This window comes from Pagrus major, chromosome 11, assembly GCF_040436345.1.
Source record: "Pagrus major chromosome 11, Pma_NU_1.0".
Classification (NCBI taxonomy): Eukaryota; Metazoa; Chordata; class Actinopteri; order Spariformes; family Sparidae; genus Pagrus; species Pagrus major.
Window position 1 is genome coordinate 10,348,859 of NC_133225.1, and position 14,959 is coordinate 10,363,817.

Genomic DNA, 14,959 nt, shown 5'->3' on the forward strand with positions numbered 1-14,959 from the left:
TTTACTGTCTGTCTAGTCAGTCTAGTCAAAAATAGACCCAACTCCCCGCTGTGAAAACGATATCCCCCCCACCGGTTCCTCAGCTCAGGGTTTCGGTCGCCACAGTTATTCGTCGATATCTTTTAAACATGAATTCCGCCACAGCCGACAGCTTTCGACATTTTTGCACGGACAGCGATTTCCCACAACGGAGGCGACAACAAGTGAGCTAGCTAGCCTAGCTGGTTTTTCGGCTAACGTCCGTCGTCCTCTCCCCCTGGTTACCGTGCTGTCACGCAGATTAGCATAGCGACGGGCTCTCACGCAGGTGAACACTGCGATCCGAGACGGGTAAAAAACGGAGTCGCACACCGGTCTCAGCTGCATAAGCTAATATTAGAGTTTTTTTTAATTAACCATGGCGATGGCGAGGAGTTTCCTAAACACGGTAAGTTTGACATTTTACAGTCATTTATTTGTGTGACGTATTCATTTTGTTGTGCCCACTCATTACGTTAGTACAGTGCGCTGGCGAATGGCGTTAATTAAGCCCTCATCCATCTACAAACATCTGCCCGTGTTTGCTTCACAGGATGATGCGTCTCCTGCGGCTCTGACAGATCTGTGCCTGACTTACGTGAGCCAAAATCTGGAGTGTTTCTGTGCGAAGCGCCCCGATGGCTCCCTGTGCTTCAGGGAGGCTGTACTCTTCCCACAGGAGCTGGCAGACCAGCTGCTGGCCAAGATGGCCACTGAAGGTAAACCTGGACCTCTAAAGTCACCCCCCCACAGCGAAGACTTGTTGACTTCTGTGCCTACAATTTATACGATTTTTTTTTTTTCAAACATCAAATCCCAGCCTGTGTATATGCAATCATCACATCCATGTCTTGAGTGACTTTTGACAGTTTCTTCTACACCTCTCAAAAACAAATGAAAGAATTTGTCAAATTTTTGAGCCAGTCAGTCTGATGGTATGTCGTTATCTTAACCAAAACCCTGCCCTAGGTAAACGGAGGCAATATTACGCAAGGCTCTGCTCTGACCTATAAATGAGCCTTAAGTCTAACTGTAGTTCTTTCCACTTCAGGTCCGCTGAATGACAGCACAGTGGGTGTGTTTCGGAACTGCGAGTACCTGCGCCTGAGACGAGCCTGCATCCGGACAGCGCGGATCTCTGCAGAGGCCTTCCAGAAAGCGCTCTGCCCTCACCGACTGCTGGAGCTGGATGCTGCCAGGGTCAACGCAGACCTCACTATTCCTGATATTCTACAGGGTCTGGCCACCAATAAATATTGTCAGGTAAAGTCAGAGTATGTCAGCTTGCGTGATTTAAACCAATTAAAAAATGGAAACCTTTATTCCAATTCATATTGTTTTGCCTTTGCCCTGCAGGAGTCCCTCCAGCGACTTGTCCTAACAGGGCTGACCATGTCCTCCCTGGAAGAACCAATCCGGCATCGCTTCAGCTCCCTCCAGGGCCTCCGCTCCCTCTCTCTAGCCAATGTGGACTTCTACGACTCCGGGCTCGTCGACGTGTGCTCCCTGCCTCGGCTGGAGAGCCTCGATCTCTCCAACACTTCAGTCACCAACCTGAACCCGCTGCTGGGCCTGAAGGAGCGCCTGCGCTCACTCACACTGCACCAGCTGAAGAGGCTGGAGATGAGCACTGGTCAGCTGCTGGGAGTCATAGGCCAGTTGGATGTATTGCAGGTTAGTGGAAGGATGAGTTTTGCACTAAGCCTGTTTCTATTGATTGGTTTGAGAAAAAAACTTTCTCTTTGATTTTCTCCCAGCCATGCTTGTTCGTGTTTTACGAAACATATTATTGTGTTTGTTTGTGTGAAACCCTGCCTATGCAGCACCTGGATATCAGTGATGACAAGCAGTTTACCTCTGACGTGGCTCGTCAGCTGCTCGGACAGCCAGGGATCCTGCCTGCCCTTGTTTCCCTAGACGTGTCCGGGAGGAAACAGGTGTGTGTGTTAGTATTTGTGCATGCATATTTCAGTTAGATTGCAAAGATAGGATACAGACCATTGAGCCAAGTTGTCATTTCTTACATGTGTGAATGTTGCAGGTGACAGATGCAGCTGTTAAGGCATTTGTTGAGGAGAGACCAGGGATGACCTTTATGGGACTTCTGGCTACAGATGCTGGATTTTCTGACTTCCTCTCTGGAGAAGGAAATCTAAAGGTAGGTATGCATGTGAGCATTAACGCTGATAGCTGTGCATAGAAAGTTGGTTTTGCTACAGCAAACTGTCTTTGTGTGTAAACAGGTAACAGGAGAGGCCAACGAGACCCAGATCTGTGAGGCCCTGCGTCGCTACAGTGAGAGGGAGGGTTTTGTGAGAGAAGCTCTGTTTCATCTGTTCAGCCTGACACATGTCATGGAGAAACCGAGGCCTGACATCCTCAAGGTAGACCCACGTTATCATATTATATTGTTTTATCATGGTTTCACAATACATATAAAGTCATACCCATACCACATTTTATCTGATAAGCGATGGCGTGTCAGCCATACTTACTGAGTATTGTGTCAAACTCCACAATTACAGTTCCTCATCTGTCTCAAATAACACAATATTACTTCCCTCTTCTCCTGTTTTTTTTCTAGCTGGTAGTTTTGGGTATGAAGAATCATCCTGCCACTCTGAATGTCCAGCTGGCAGCTAGTGCCTGTGTGTTCAACCTGACGAAGCAGGACCTGGCAGCAGGAATGCCAGTGCGACTGTTGAGTACAGTCACTCAGCTTTTACTGGAGGCCATGAGGACGTTCCCCAACCACCAACAGGTAGCTTCATCCCCACGTGTCATATCATGTCATATCAATCACAAAAAAACACCAATGACTGCATTTAAGCAGGCTGTCGCACGTGATACAGTTTACCAGCACAGTGAACTTTGAGAGAAAAACAATTGTGTGATATATAACCAGTTCCCATCAATGATGGACCAGCCAAGCACTTTTTTTTTTCAAGGCACAGATAACACTAGAAAAACTGTCTTTGCTGAGCTACAACAAGAGTCAGTTACACAGTTTTCCCTGCCACCAGTTAATGTATTTCTAAATTTAAATTTTTATGAATTTTATCATTCATACAGGTAATGTATGTGTATTTACTGCTGAGCAGTGTTATTGTTGTGTAACATCTGATTTGAAATGTTTATGTTGAACCTGCAATATGCTTTACAAAACATAAAATAAGATACAGAATAAATAAAATAAATACATTTTTTTAATAATGATGAAAATGAAAAGTGAATTTAAGATCAATTTTTACTCTACAGATTTTTTTCCGATATTTTTCCGCCTCATATATCTTCTTCATTCACAATCTGAACCTGCCTACGTACATAAATAAACTGTAGGAGCCGTTGGTCACAGACAAGACTGAAGTAATAATTGAAGCTTGAGGGAGAGCTGTGGGTGAAAGCCCTGTTTGAGTCTAGGGGCCTGCAGCTCGGGGAATTTGAAAGCATCGGTTAGGGGAAAACAAATGTGTCCAAACTAAAAAGGCATTTTGACAGTCTGAAAATTCTGATGTGTTGGGGAACTTCCCAAAGCCAAAAAAACACTGCAGCTTCCTTTTTCTGTTTTCCTCATCATGGACAGAGATAGAGGCTTCACACAAGCAAATGCAAAATATAGTGTAATGCAAGAGCATTGTGCTGATTAATAACGTATTTGAATAATGTTTTCTACACTGGAATCAAATTCAGAGATCGGGTCAAGACTGGGAAGTCATTAAAGAATTGAAATGTACAATTAAATGCTATCTGTTTTTACTGTTTATTGTTTTAAAAAAAAAAAGAAAAAAAAAGATTTTATTCAATTAAATGGGCAAATTGAAAACAAAATTATTTTTGTGCCTTGCACAGGGTTCAAGTCAGACATGAGGGATTTCTGTTGACACATTTTACTGGACTGGTATAATAAAACGCAAAGAGAAAAGTATATTAACTGATTTTTTTGAGGTCTTTGCAGTCGGTTGTATTTCAGGTTCTGGACTGATGCCTGTTTTGGTTTTCTGTCTATAGCTGCAGAAGAATTGTCTGCTGTCACTGTGCAGTGATCGCATTCTGCAGGAGGTCCCATTCAACAGGTGAGAAATACTTATTTACGATAGTATTTTTAATTAATACTACTATTAATACTATTAATTATTATAACATGTAATTATAATTTACCTTTTAAGTGATTACAGTCATTAGAAAAGACTAAATATCTAAAAGAAAGTGTAAATGTGTGTCAGTGGAAGCAAAGGAGGAAACTCAAATCTGTCGGAGATGTGCTATATTTACACAAGAAATGTTTTGATCTCTCCTTGCTTGTAAGGTTTGAAGCTGCCAAACTAGTGATGCAGTGGCTCTGCAACCACGAAGACCAGAACATGCAGAGGATGGCTGTGGCTATCATTTCCATATTGGCTGCTAAGGTATCTGTCATGTTGTATTATTCACGCATCCCTTAGCACATTTCTTTGCGTCTTCCTGAACTTGTTTGCTTTTTCCAGTTGTCCACAGAGCAGACGGCTCAGCTGGGAGCAGAGCTGTTCATCGTGAAGGTGAGATTCTCTTCTACACTCTGTTGTGTACCATCAAAAAAAGGCACATTTTTATAGCAAATATTCTCCCTCCCCCCCTGCAGCAACTGCTCCACATCGTGCGTCAGAAGGCTACTCAGGGCACGGTGGACGCCACCCTCAAATTTACGCTGAGTGCACTTTGGAACCTCACTGATGAGTCACCAACAACCTGCCGCCATTTTATTGAGAACCAGGGCCTGGACTTGTTTATTAAAGTTCTCGAGGTACACAGAAATGTCAACATGTTGATGTAAATAAAAAGAAAGCACTACATAGAAAAAACATCTCAGAGCAGATTACCATATTAGTTCATCATTACGCTTAATCACGTGTTGCTCTGTATATAGTGTGTATGCCTAAAGGGCGGGCTGACTCACTTGTTTTGTTTCCATTCCTCCAACCCCCTCTGCAGTCCTTCCCCAATGAGTCTTCCATACAGCAGAAGGTTCTCGGCCTGCTGGTGAGTTTACCGCTTTCTCACTACCATTCAGAAAAACTCAATCTTGAATAAATTTGCGACATCAATCCATCGTTATTCACTTTTTGCTGCGTAGAACAACATAGCCGAGGTTGGGGAGCTGCACGGTGAGCTGATGGTGCAGGGCTTCCTGGACCACATCAGGACTCTGCTGCACAGCCAAGAGGTGGAGGTCAGCTACTTCGCCGCAGGCATCCTCGCACACCTGACGTCACGAGGAGAGGAAGCCTGGACGCTCAGCTCTGATCTTCGGTCCTCCTTACTGGAGCAGCTGGTGGGGAATCGGCAAAAACTACTCACGTAAAAATACTGCACACAGTTATTTTGAAAAGTTGGTTTGAGTCTTTTGCCTTTATTTGTCTCCCCAGCACGCTGTTATTGTGAAGTGGCCCGCACCCGAGTGTGAAATGGTGGCCTACAGGTAAGATTCAGCATCTCTACAGTCATAATAAAGTAGAAAAACAATCCACAGTTCATTTTTATACAGTATTCAAAACTACGGTTAAGAGAGCACCTTGAATCTTTGAGTCTTCATACTGAGCTTTATGCTTTCATGCATGAACACGTGACATTCAGTATCAACAAATCCTTATTGTCTCTCATTCTGTAGGTCATTTAACCCCTTCTTTCCCTTACTGGAGTGCTTTCACACCCCTGGTGTCCAGCTGTGGGCGGCCTGGGCCATGCAACATGTCTGCAGCAAGAACGGTGAGACACAGATCCATTCACACACTAAACCAAATGTTGTTATACTACACATTTGACCATTCACAAATCATTTACTGACATCCGTTTGTTACTTATTTACCTCCCCAAACAGCTAACAGATTTGATTTTGTGTCTCCCCGTGCGTTCGCAGCCGCTCGTTACTGCAGCATGCTGTTGGAGGAGGGCGGCCTGCAGCAGCTGGAGCTCGTTCATACACACCCACAGACCCACAAGGACGTCAAACGGTTGGCGAAGAGCATTCTGGAGAGCCTGCAGAACCACAGAGCTCGCACCGGCCAGGCTGCACCGTTGCAGACAAGTCGCCGCGTGCCGCCACAATAGCCACACACAGGTAAAAAACTCGAAGTATTTATGTCGAATTTTGAGTAAAAAATATCTAATGTCACTTAATATAAAACACAATCACTTATAAAGTAGCTTTTAAAGGTGCAATGTGTTTGAATTTTGGTTGAAAAGAAACAAAAAAATAACTCCAATTATCTGCAGAATGTGACAGATTAACAGTTTTGTCACTAATACATCCCTGTATTATGTTGAGGATATATATACTGAAGATAGCATGCTGACCAACTAGCCCGGCCCATTCTGGTCCAAAGCTCCCATGCTAGCGGTGTAAGCACCATCACTCACCCAGTGCTCCAAGCTCACCATCCAGACCGCTAGCTGCACAGCTAACTGAGCTAACGGCAGCTACGGTTGGCTACAGTTAGCAGTTATTATAGTTACATGCTGTCCCCTATTTGATTTGAGTCTGAATTAGACAGGTGGCCAATTCTTACATATTGCAAGTAAGATAATGGGACAACTTTTTTTACTTTTTACAAGCAAGAAACTCCTTGTATTCATTGTATTTCCTTGTTTTTAAATGGCATTTTTCCAGTCTTGCTGTATCATGTTTTTGCATTTTTTCTTTCAGAAAACCAGGCTCCCTGACGAAGAAGAGGACATAAACTGGGTCCCACTACAGAGGGATTTTGTATTTGGTGCCCGTGCGTGTGTGTATGTGTATCCCACGCACAAACACACTTTATCAAGAATCCCTAGAAAGTAAACTCAAAGGACAACCTAAAATTTTAAAAATAATGGACAAAGACAGCGCAATTCTTTGCACACACACACACACTAACTTTATTTATTTTCTGCGTGTTTGTTTCAAAAACGAAAATATGTCTGTGTGTGCTCATTGTGATTTAAAAACTTAAATTATAAGAACAAGCTGTTGGTCAGTTAAGCTCGACATGAGGTTTGTGTCTGCGCTCGCTATTGTTAATCTGACATTGGTTTTATGAAAATTTTTGTACCAAAAATGTGTGCACGCACAACTCTCAGTTTGGGGATTGAACCTCCCAAAAGCTGAGCTGAGGGTCGACACCCTCCGCCTCCTGTATGTTACTGAGGGCTCTGGTTGTCCGAATTGGTTGACTGGCTCATTAGATAATACGCATGACGCTGCTGCTGTGAGCTGAAGCATGCTAGAGTTTGTCAGAATGCTTGCACTGTTCATTTTAGGAATGCCTGCTTGTTTGTTTATCGCAGTGTTCACTGAAACCCACGCCTCTGGGGCCACAATACTGCTGTTGCTCTCCTCTTCATTTAGTCTTATATCGGCTAATGCCTTTTGATTTGATGTGACAGGACACTTGCCATGGGTGTGTTCAGTGGGTTCAAATGTTCCAAACATTAAAGATGAAAACCTAAATTATAGAGAAGTTATATCGAAGCTCTGATGCTTTTTCTTTGTAAACATTTGACAGCCCCTTAAACCAATCGTATCAGTGGCAAAAATCAGATGTAGTAAGTTGAAAATATCCTGTCAGTTATGGCTAAAGTGCAAAAACACTCTGGACACAAATGGCAATAATGATGAGGTCAGTATTATCATGATGGATATGTGTATTCAGCTGTTTTCTCTTTGAGAAACTTGTATATATATATTGGTATGTTCGCTGTGCTTTCTGACGTGTCTTAAAGACAGAGACAGCACTTCAGTGTGAGCATGTGTGTGTATGTACGTCTGTACAAGTAGCTGCATCTTTAAAAGAGTGTATGTAATTTGTACATAATAGAAAATGACAGAGACATAGTAACAGTTTGTTCAGGACTGGATGAAAATTGGCTGCATGGAAATGATTATAATGTATGTTCCATTGTTTAAGAATTAATGATGATTAAGAACAAAGGAGGGGTGCACCCGGGGTATTTTTCTGTTCTGACACACCTGGCCATGTGGCATTAGTATCCTGCCGGATGCTATTTTACCAGGTACGCTTCTGCTGTCCAGAGAAGCCTCCATCTGCTGTTACAGCTGACGCCCACATTCTCCTTTTTCATCTAAGGCCCCATCATCATTCTCTATGCAATCATGACTAATGTTGCTTCTATAAACTGCTGTCAAGCCCCTCATACAACCATGATGACTCATTTAAAAAAACAGAAAAAACATTTTCGAGGCTTCAGCGGGAACAGTGATAAGTCAAAGGACTTCTATAAAACACGTGTATGTTGATGGGAGAGGAGATAATACTGGGCTACTAAATGGTAATCTAAAACACAAGACATCAGCTCATCTGCTCAGTGAATTATGGCCTTATTGTTTTGTGTAAATCAGATGTGAATGAGCTTGCTAATCATGCATGAGTGCTGAGCTGATGAAGCAGCAGATGACACAGAATCAGTTTTGGATCTGTTTCTGATAATGTTTGATATTTGAGTTGAGCCCCTGAACATTGAACAGCGAAGGCCAGTTTAATTTTTCACAACTGTTTGAATCAGATGGAAGATGCAAAAAGTGAATATACTGTATGTCTGCTGTGACTGTGCCATGTTGCTGCTGAGAGTCACGTTTTCAAGTTTGGAAAATAAAGAATGTACATTCCCATAAACTGGACATGACGCTTGTGTGGCATTTTTTTTTTTATTCCAAGAACCAGCTTCACATCACCCACGCAGCGTGGAAGGTGTAATAAAACAGTATGAACTTTTGTGTCACCAAAGCAGACAGTCGCCACTGTGGACCCACGCTGACCTTAACTAATGTACCGATGCTGGCTGGGCTGCACACACACAATCAATAGAAGTTAATTGCCTATCAGACATGATGTTACAGAGAGCCGCGTGCATCCTGTGGGCTCGTCTGTGCGAGGGAAATTCAATACTTTCATAGACTTTATTCCCCAATGTACCGCGGGGGTCTCTTCTCTATGAAGGCAGCCATACCCTCCCGTCTGTCCCGCGTGGGGATGACCTGAAAAGAGAGGGGTTACAGCAGGTTTCACAGAATTTAGGGAGGTTTTAAGGTTAGCAAAGCATAGAGATCATCCACATCATGGGTTGTTTTGGCGCAGGGCTGCCCTTAAGTGAGGACCACATGCCAATTTTTTTTCTATCTATGTAAAAATACATACATAAAATCAATGGCTGTTTATGCCGTTCTAGCTTAGGTTGCGTAAAATGCTCTATATTTTAGTAGTAGTTCATAATCTGAGCACAGTTGTCAGAGTGACACTTTGTGTAGGAAGTCAATTAAAGGATAAGTTCACCCCAAAATGAAAATTCGGTCACTATCTACACTCCCTCAAGCTGATTGAAGTTTTGTAAACCACATAACACAGAAAAACAAACAGAAAAAATACATAAAATGGCTCCATAGAGCTTGTGAGGCGTAATCCAAGTCTCCAAAAGCGCCAAGACCCCAAATTGCTAGCTGCTAAGCTAACCATTAGCACATTAATGTACTAAATTACAGTAATTGTTTACAACACATTAAATAAGCATTGGAAGGCTTACCCGAGCATAACACATCCTCTCTATTGCCATTGCTGAACCAATGTCAACCTGGAAGAGACAGATTTCAATCAATGCTATCACTGATGTAAAAAAATATATTTTTTTTTAAAAAATCAACAACTCACGATGTACCTCAATGCCTCTGTTCATTGCCTCTTTTGCCATCCGCACAGCAATAGGAGCCTGGACAACAGACGTGAAAGACAGATGGTAATAATAGGAGACCGTACACTTACTGTTATACGTATAAAGCATCAGCATTAACATTGAATGAGTCTGAATAATGACCAAAACAAGACATGAAAAAACATATTTAAAGATGAACAATAATTTTTCCACATGAAGATCAGTTTGCAACAGGGGCTTTTTGTCAAATCTAGACAAAAATTCCCCTAATGATGTCATCTCACACACAGATGTTTAACAGGAAGCATAATCTGCAAACTGAGGAGGTGAAGTCTGAAAGATGTGTTTGCAGGGAAGGGAGGGTCCAATGAGAGACAAAGCTGAGTGGAATCATGGGAAATGTAGGAGCAAGCGTTTTAATTTTCAATCCGTCTCATCTAAATCCTTTCAGCAGTTCCACAGGAAGCCACAACAACACTGACAGAAAAATCTTCCTCAATCCGTCCTCGCCTCTTTTCAGCGCAAACTCCTGTCAGTCATTCAGTCCACACCAACGCAAGCATGTGTCGGGTAATGTGTCTGTCTGTGCCCTGCTATTTGAGGCCCATTTCTCCACTTGACTGCCACTCTGGCCCGACCAACTGCGGGCATCTGAACTGGAGTGAGAGAAATATGGAGCGACAGAGGCCTGGAGAGAGCAGAGAGAGGTGGGAAGAAAACACCGGGAAGAGAGAAAGAAGACGAGACGCAGAGGAGGAAGACCAGGTCGTTGGCCTGGAGGAGGAGGGATGCATCAGTATCTGAGCTGTAGCAGAGAGGAAAGAGTGTGTGTGTGTGTGTGTGTGTGTGTGTGTGTGTGTGTGTGTGTGTGTGTGTGTTGTCACCTGGGGCAGTATCTCTCTGGCCAGGCTGAGTGCCTCTCTGTAGGCAGCGTCTCCTGTCTGGTTCTGCTCTACAGCTCTGTTTACCAGCCCCATCTCCAGAGCTGTCTGCCCTCCCACACGCCTACCTGATAACAGACAGACAGAGAGAAATAAACAAAACCCTCTGAACGACAAGGAGCCTGTGTCTATAGCAACATGTGGGTGTTTCTGTAATACCACCTGTGAAGATGAGCTCTTTGGCCAGAGTGATGCCAACCATCCGCGGCAGCCGCTGACTGCCCCCTGCAGGATCAACCACAAGGTCAACTTCCTCTGCACAGCTGCTTCGTTTCTCTACTACACTACTTTGCAAGGTCTTTATTTTTTTTTGCGTGACCTCTGCTTCGTCTTACCCGCCCCTGGGAGCAGCCCCCGTGTCGTCTCAATCAGACCCATCTGTGCCGAGGACGCTGAAACACACACACACAAACACAGAGGACGGCTGAAGGTCTGCGCTGCTGAGTGCCATTAAGCCGGGGAGGAGCGTAAAGTCTGACTGATGCCTCTGTCAGAGCAACAGACGCAAACACCTGCTCACCTAGCTCGTCAGCGCTCGGCCAATCAGCGAGCTGCCACGACTGATTTAACCAATGGCATTGTTTATCGAGCTACGTGAACAGCTGGGCAGATGTGTCTGGCCTCAGCAGCTTTCATTAGTCCCTAAGCTCAGTGGCAGATCATTAGTGCTGGGTGAAAAACACTTCTCTCCTAAATGTCTGCCTCTCGGGAGCAACAACGGATTTGCTGTTGACCACTGAGTACTTCCAAGTGTATTTTAAGATTACGTTTAAAACCCCTTAAGATCCAGTTTTGCCTTTTTCTTTCCCCTGAAGCAGCTTTAAGACAGTCAACAGCATCTTATCGACAGCCTGATAATATCATACACAGTGATGATATGTGATGATCATACTGACTGAAATAATAATTCTTCTTCTGCATTATTTACATACACATTCCCTCAAAATTTGGCTTGAGTTTGTAATGACTGACCGCTGCTTGTTAAGTGTTTCCTCAGCCCGAAGATTAAACACATATTTTTTTAAATAAGGAAAATATGAACATTTCCAAAATGTAATTTGACATTTTAACTTAATAGTAACAACTCTGTCTCCTTTAAACAACTTACACAATCATCCACAGGCTTGTATAGGCAACTGTGAGAGACAGGGAAGGTAATACATGTAAATTGCTACAAATTGTTACATAGAGCCCCTTTAATGCTTTTTTTGAAAGAATTAAACATGTCCATTTTAAAGTGATGTGTGAGGTCACAGCTTACCCCTCCGAAATGCCTCTGGCCACAGCTATTGCCAACGCAGAGGTATAAAAATGGGTTTTGTCTGACCTTGTAAAACTCACGACAACATCGACACCTTTGTACTTATCAGATAAGAACATCAGATACTGCAAAAAAAACAAGATATAATGAAAACGGAAAAAAGAAGGTTTGATAAAAGACACAGTCTTGTGTAGCAGAAGTGTTCCTTCTTCTTGTTTCCTAACTTGTTTACTATCTCAGAATATTACTACTGACCTCCGGGAGTCTCGACGCCCAGGTTGAGAACCACTGCTCTAATCTACACTGATGGGATAAGGGAGTTGTCAGTCTACAAAAATGGCCTTAAGTGGATGCTGCTACCCTCCACCATCCTGTTTAGACTCAACCACTGATCTAATATGACGGGATTGGTGACAGCTGTGAAGAGAACATGACATCCCCTTTTCATACCCCATTAACATCACCTGAAGGAAGGAAAAAGAGAATACAGTCCAGCATGATGCTGACTCATGCAGTTCAGGGTTGATAGGTGAAGGGTCAGAGGGCACTCACCAGCAGTGCGGAGGTCACAGGCCAAGGCCAACTCCAGGCCTCCTCCCAGGGCAACGCCGTCCATCGCTGCAATGGTTGGCATGGGCACCGATGCTGCCAGGGTCATTAGAACAAAGAGACATAAGTTTATAAATCCCAAAAGCCAGTAACTGCTTATTCTCAACATAACGTGTTCTGTTTCTTACCTATCTGAGTCATGAGGGATCTCAGGCCGTGAACGAACAGGTCAGACTCAGCGTTGTTCATCTGAGCTCTCTCTTTCAGGTCTGCACCTACAGTGTGTACACATCATGATGATACGCATGCCGATCAGACAGGCTTTGATCACAAATCCAGAGGCCTGGCAGGTTTCACTTACCTGCGCAGAAAACACCTGGGACTAAACTCCTGAAGACGACCACACGCACAGCTGGGTCAGTGGACAGAGCGGACACCAGCTCCCTCATCTGCACAAACAGGGACACAGTGTCTCAGTCTGTTTGGGCAGTTGTGTGAGAGAGAGTGAGTGGTGACGTAGAGGTTATCTCACCTGTGACACAAACACATGGCCAAGAGCGTTTCTTGCCTTGAGTCGGCACATCAACACCTCCACTATCCCTGAGAAGGGAGAACAACAGGAGAAAGACAGAGCAGCAACTATAAGTTCACTTGTTTTATTTTTTGAAATCATTTTTTGGCCTTTTCATGGCTCTATTTCGATGGGAAAGGCAAAAGAGTGACAGGATGTGGGAATAGAGGGGTGGGATCACAAGGTGGAGCTGAACCTTGGGATGCTGCAGCAAGGGACAAATGTTTATAAATGATCTACACAGTATTTATTAACCATTTACAGTATCATGAACATGAATTGCCCCTTTCCAATAAACAATTGCTAATAAATGGTTTATAAAGAATGTCATTGCTTCTTAACAGTGAAATAACTATTAGCTAAAGTTTGATTAACTATAAATTTGCCATTTTTTAGTATATAAGTGTTTATTTGAATGATGTGACATATTAAGTGTTACCTAATATGTATATCAAGATATCAAAGGACATGACCTCAGTGTCCTCATGGTAACTACAGTCCTACCTGTGGGAAGATAAGCTCTTGTCCTCAGCAAGCAGGTTAATATTTGTTTTAGTTACACAGCATACAGGAGGCATTGGCTTTAATGTGCTGTGGTATCATACGAATGTCTCAAGTGTGGATGTGAACAGCAGTGTGTCCCTACCATCGTCCTCCCCCTCTAACCGCTTTACATCCACCTCTACAGGATCAGCCGCCTCCGTGTGCTGCCTGCGGCTGTGTGCGCGGCTGTACGCCGTCAGAGGGCGACCGCCACCGGCCAGCGGGCGCGCTCCGTCCCGGGGGATCATACTGGAAGTTCGGCCGTGCGTTTCCCGCAGAATCACACCGAGCCACCGCCTCGATGAGCACCTGGGCACTGCCAGCCTGCGAATTAGTGCTGCCATGCCTGCTGGTTCCTTCACTGTTCAGTCTGCAGAAGCAGGAAGACTGTAGAGAAAAGTTTCAGGAAGCTTGGTGCAGGTAGCTTCCTGTCAGAGGAGGGACTTGGCTGCTGCAGACCTCCAGAAAAAAACTGACTTTACTTTTTAAAATACTGGTGCTGGCTCATGCAAAGTTTACTCCAGGGAGCAAAACCTTGGTATTCTGCTCTGATCTTGTCATTTATGCCTGAAATGACTTGGTGACAGTGGGGAAGTTTCAGTTTTCACTACTTCACTCAGCAAGGGACAGATGTTGTGGGTTTTAATTAACTGATTGATTTTTAATTTTAAAATTGTGACATTATCAAGAATTGATATCAGTTCTTTAGGATTCCCCCTGTGATCTTCTTGCACTACTATATGATTTTCTACAATCAAGTCAATATAGAAGCCTGGGAAATAAATAAGTAATAATAAATAACAATTAATGCTAAAATAATAATAATAATAACAACAATAATAATAAATACAGGAAAATTAGCATTGATAAAAAGGGAAATAAATAGTATATTGCATGTTATCTATAAATTATTAATTAATGATGCATAAAAAAGTTAACTGACTAATTAATTAATTGATTTACCATCACAATAATTTTACCCTAACACCCCCCCCCCCCCAAAAAAAAAAAAAAAAAACAGTAAGTAAAATATATATAATTTAAAGTTTTAGTTCACTCAGCAAAAGAAAAATGTAATTGTGAAAGTATAGTTTTCTTCCTCACAAACACACACACACACACACACACACACACACACATACACATACACACACACACACACACACACACACACACACTGTCCAGTCAGTGGAGTGTCCAGTCTTTGGTCAGACAAAGCATGTTGTTGAGGTAAGGTTTTCCATCAGGCTGCCCATGTCTAGTCTGACCATGCATTATTGAGCAGGTCTTTACAGGTTATGCAATGGCACAGTCAGACAGTGGCTCTGATAGCACACCAGTCTGAACAAAGAGAGCCAGGTGTGTGTCGGCATGTGCATGTGATCTAGACCATTACGATAT

The 14,959-nt window shown here is 43.3% G+C and overlaps 2 protein-coding genes across 2 annotated transcripts; one reads left to right on the forward strand and one right to left on the reverse strand.

Annotated features, from left to right (window-relative positions):
- The first annotated feature begins 90 nt into the window (after nt 1-90).
- zyg11 (zyg-11 family member, cell cycle regulator) lies at nt 91-8,668 on the forward strand. The gene is made up of 18 exons (XM_073475962.1): nt 91-427; nt 572-737; nt 1,070-1,281; nt 1,375-1,692; nt 1,842-1,955; nt 2,060-2,176; nt 2,262-2,402; nt 2,603-2,779; nt 4,027-4,091; nt 4,325-4,424; nt 4,503-4,553; nt 4,637-4,798; nt 4,987-5,034; nt 5,129-5,326; nt 5,421-5,473; nt 5,663-5,760; nt 5,912-6,112; nt 6,698-8,668. The coding sequence occupies exons 1-17, from the start codon at nt 398-400 to the stop codon at nt 6,100-6,102; spliced, it is 2,241 nt and encodes a 746-aa protein (XP_073332063.1). The 5' UTR covers nt 91-397; the 3' UTR covers nt 6,103-6,112; nt 6,698-8,668.
- An 8-nt stretch (nt 8,669-8,676) lies between these two features.
- Nucleotides 8,677-13,950, reverse strand: echdc2 (enoyl CoA hydratase domain containing 2). The gene is made up of 11 exons (XM_073475964.1): nt 13,662-13,950; nt 12,977-13,044; nt 12,806-12,893; nt 12,633-12,719; nt 12,448-12,540; nt 10,970-11,026; nt 10,797-10,859; nt 10,578-10,702; nt 9,700-9,750; nt 9,568-9,615; nt 8,677-9,025 (listed from the first exon to the last, which is right to left on the reverse strand). The coding sequence occupies exons 1-11, from the start codon at nt 13,900-13,902 to the stop codon at nt 8,948-8,950; spliced, it is 999 nt and encodes a 332-aa protein (XP_073332065.1). The 5' UTR covers nt 13,903-13,950; the 3' UTR covers nt 8,677-8,947.
- Between the last annotated feature and the right edge of the window lie 1,009 nt (nt 13,951-14,959).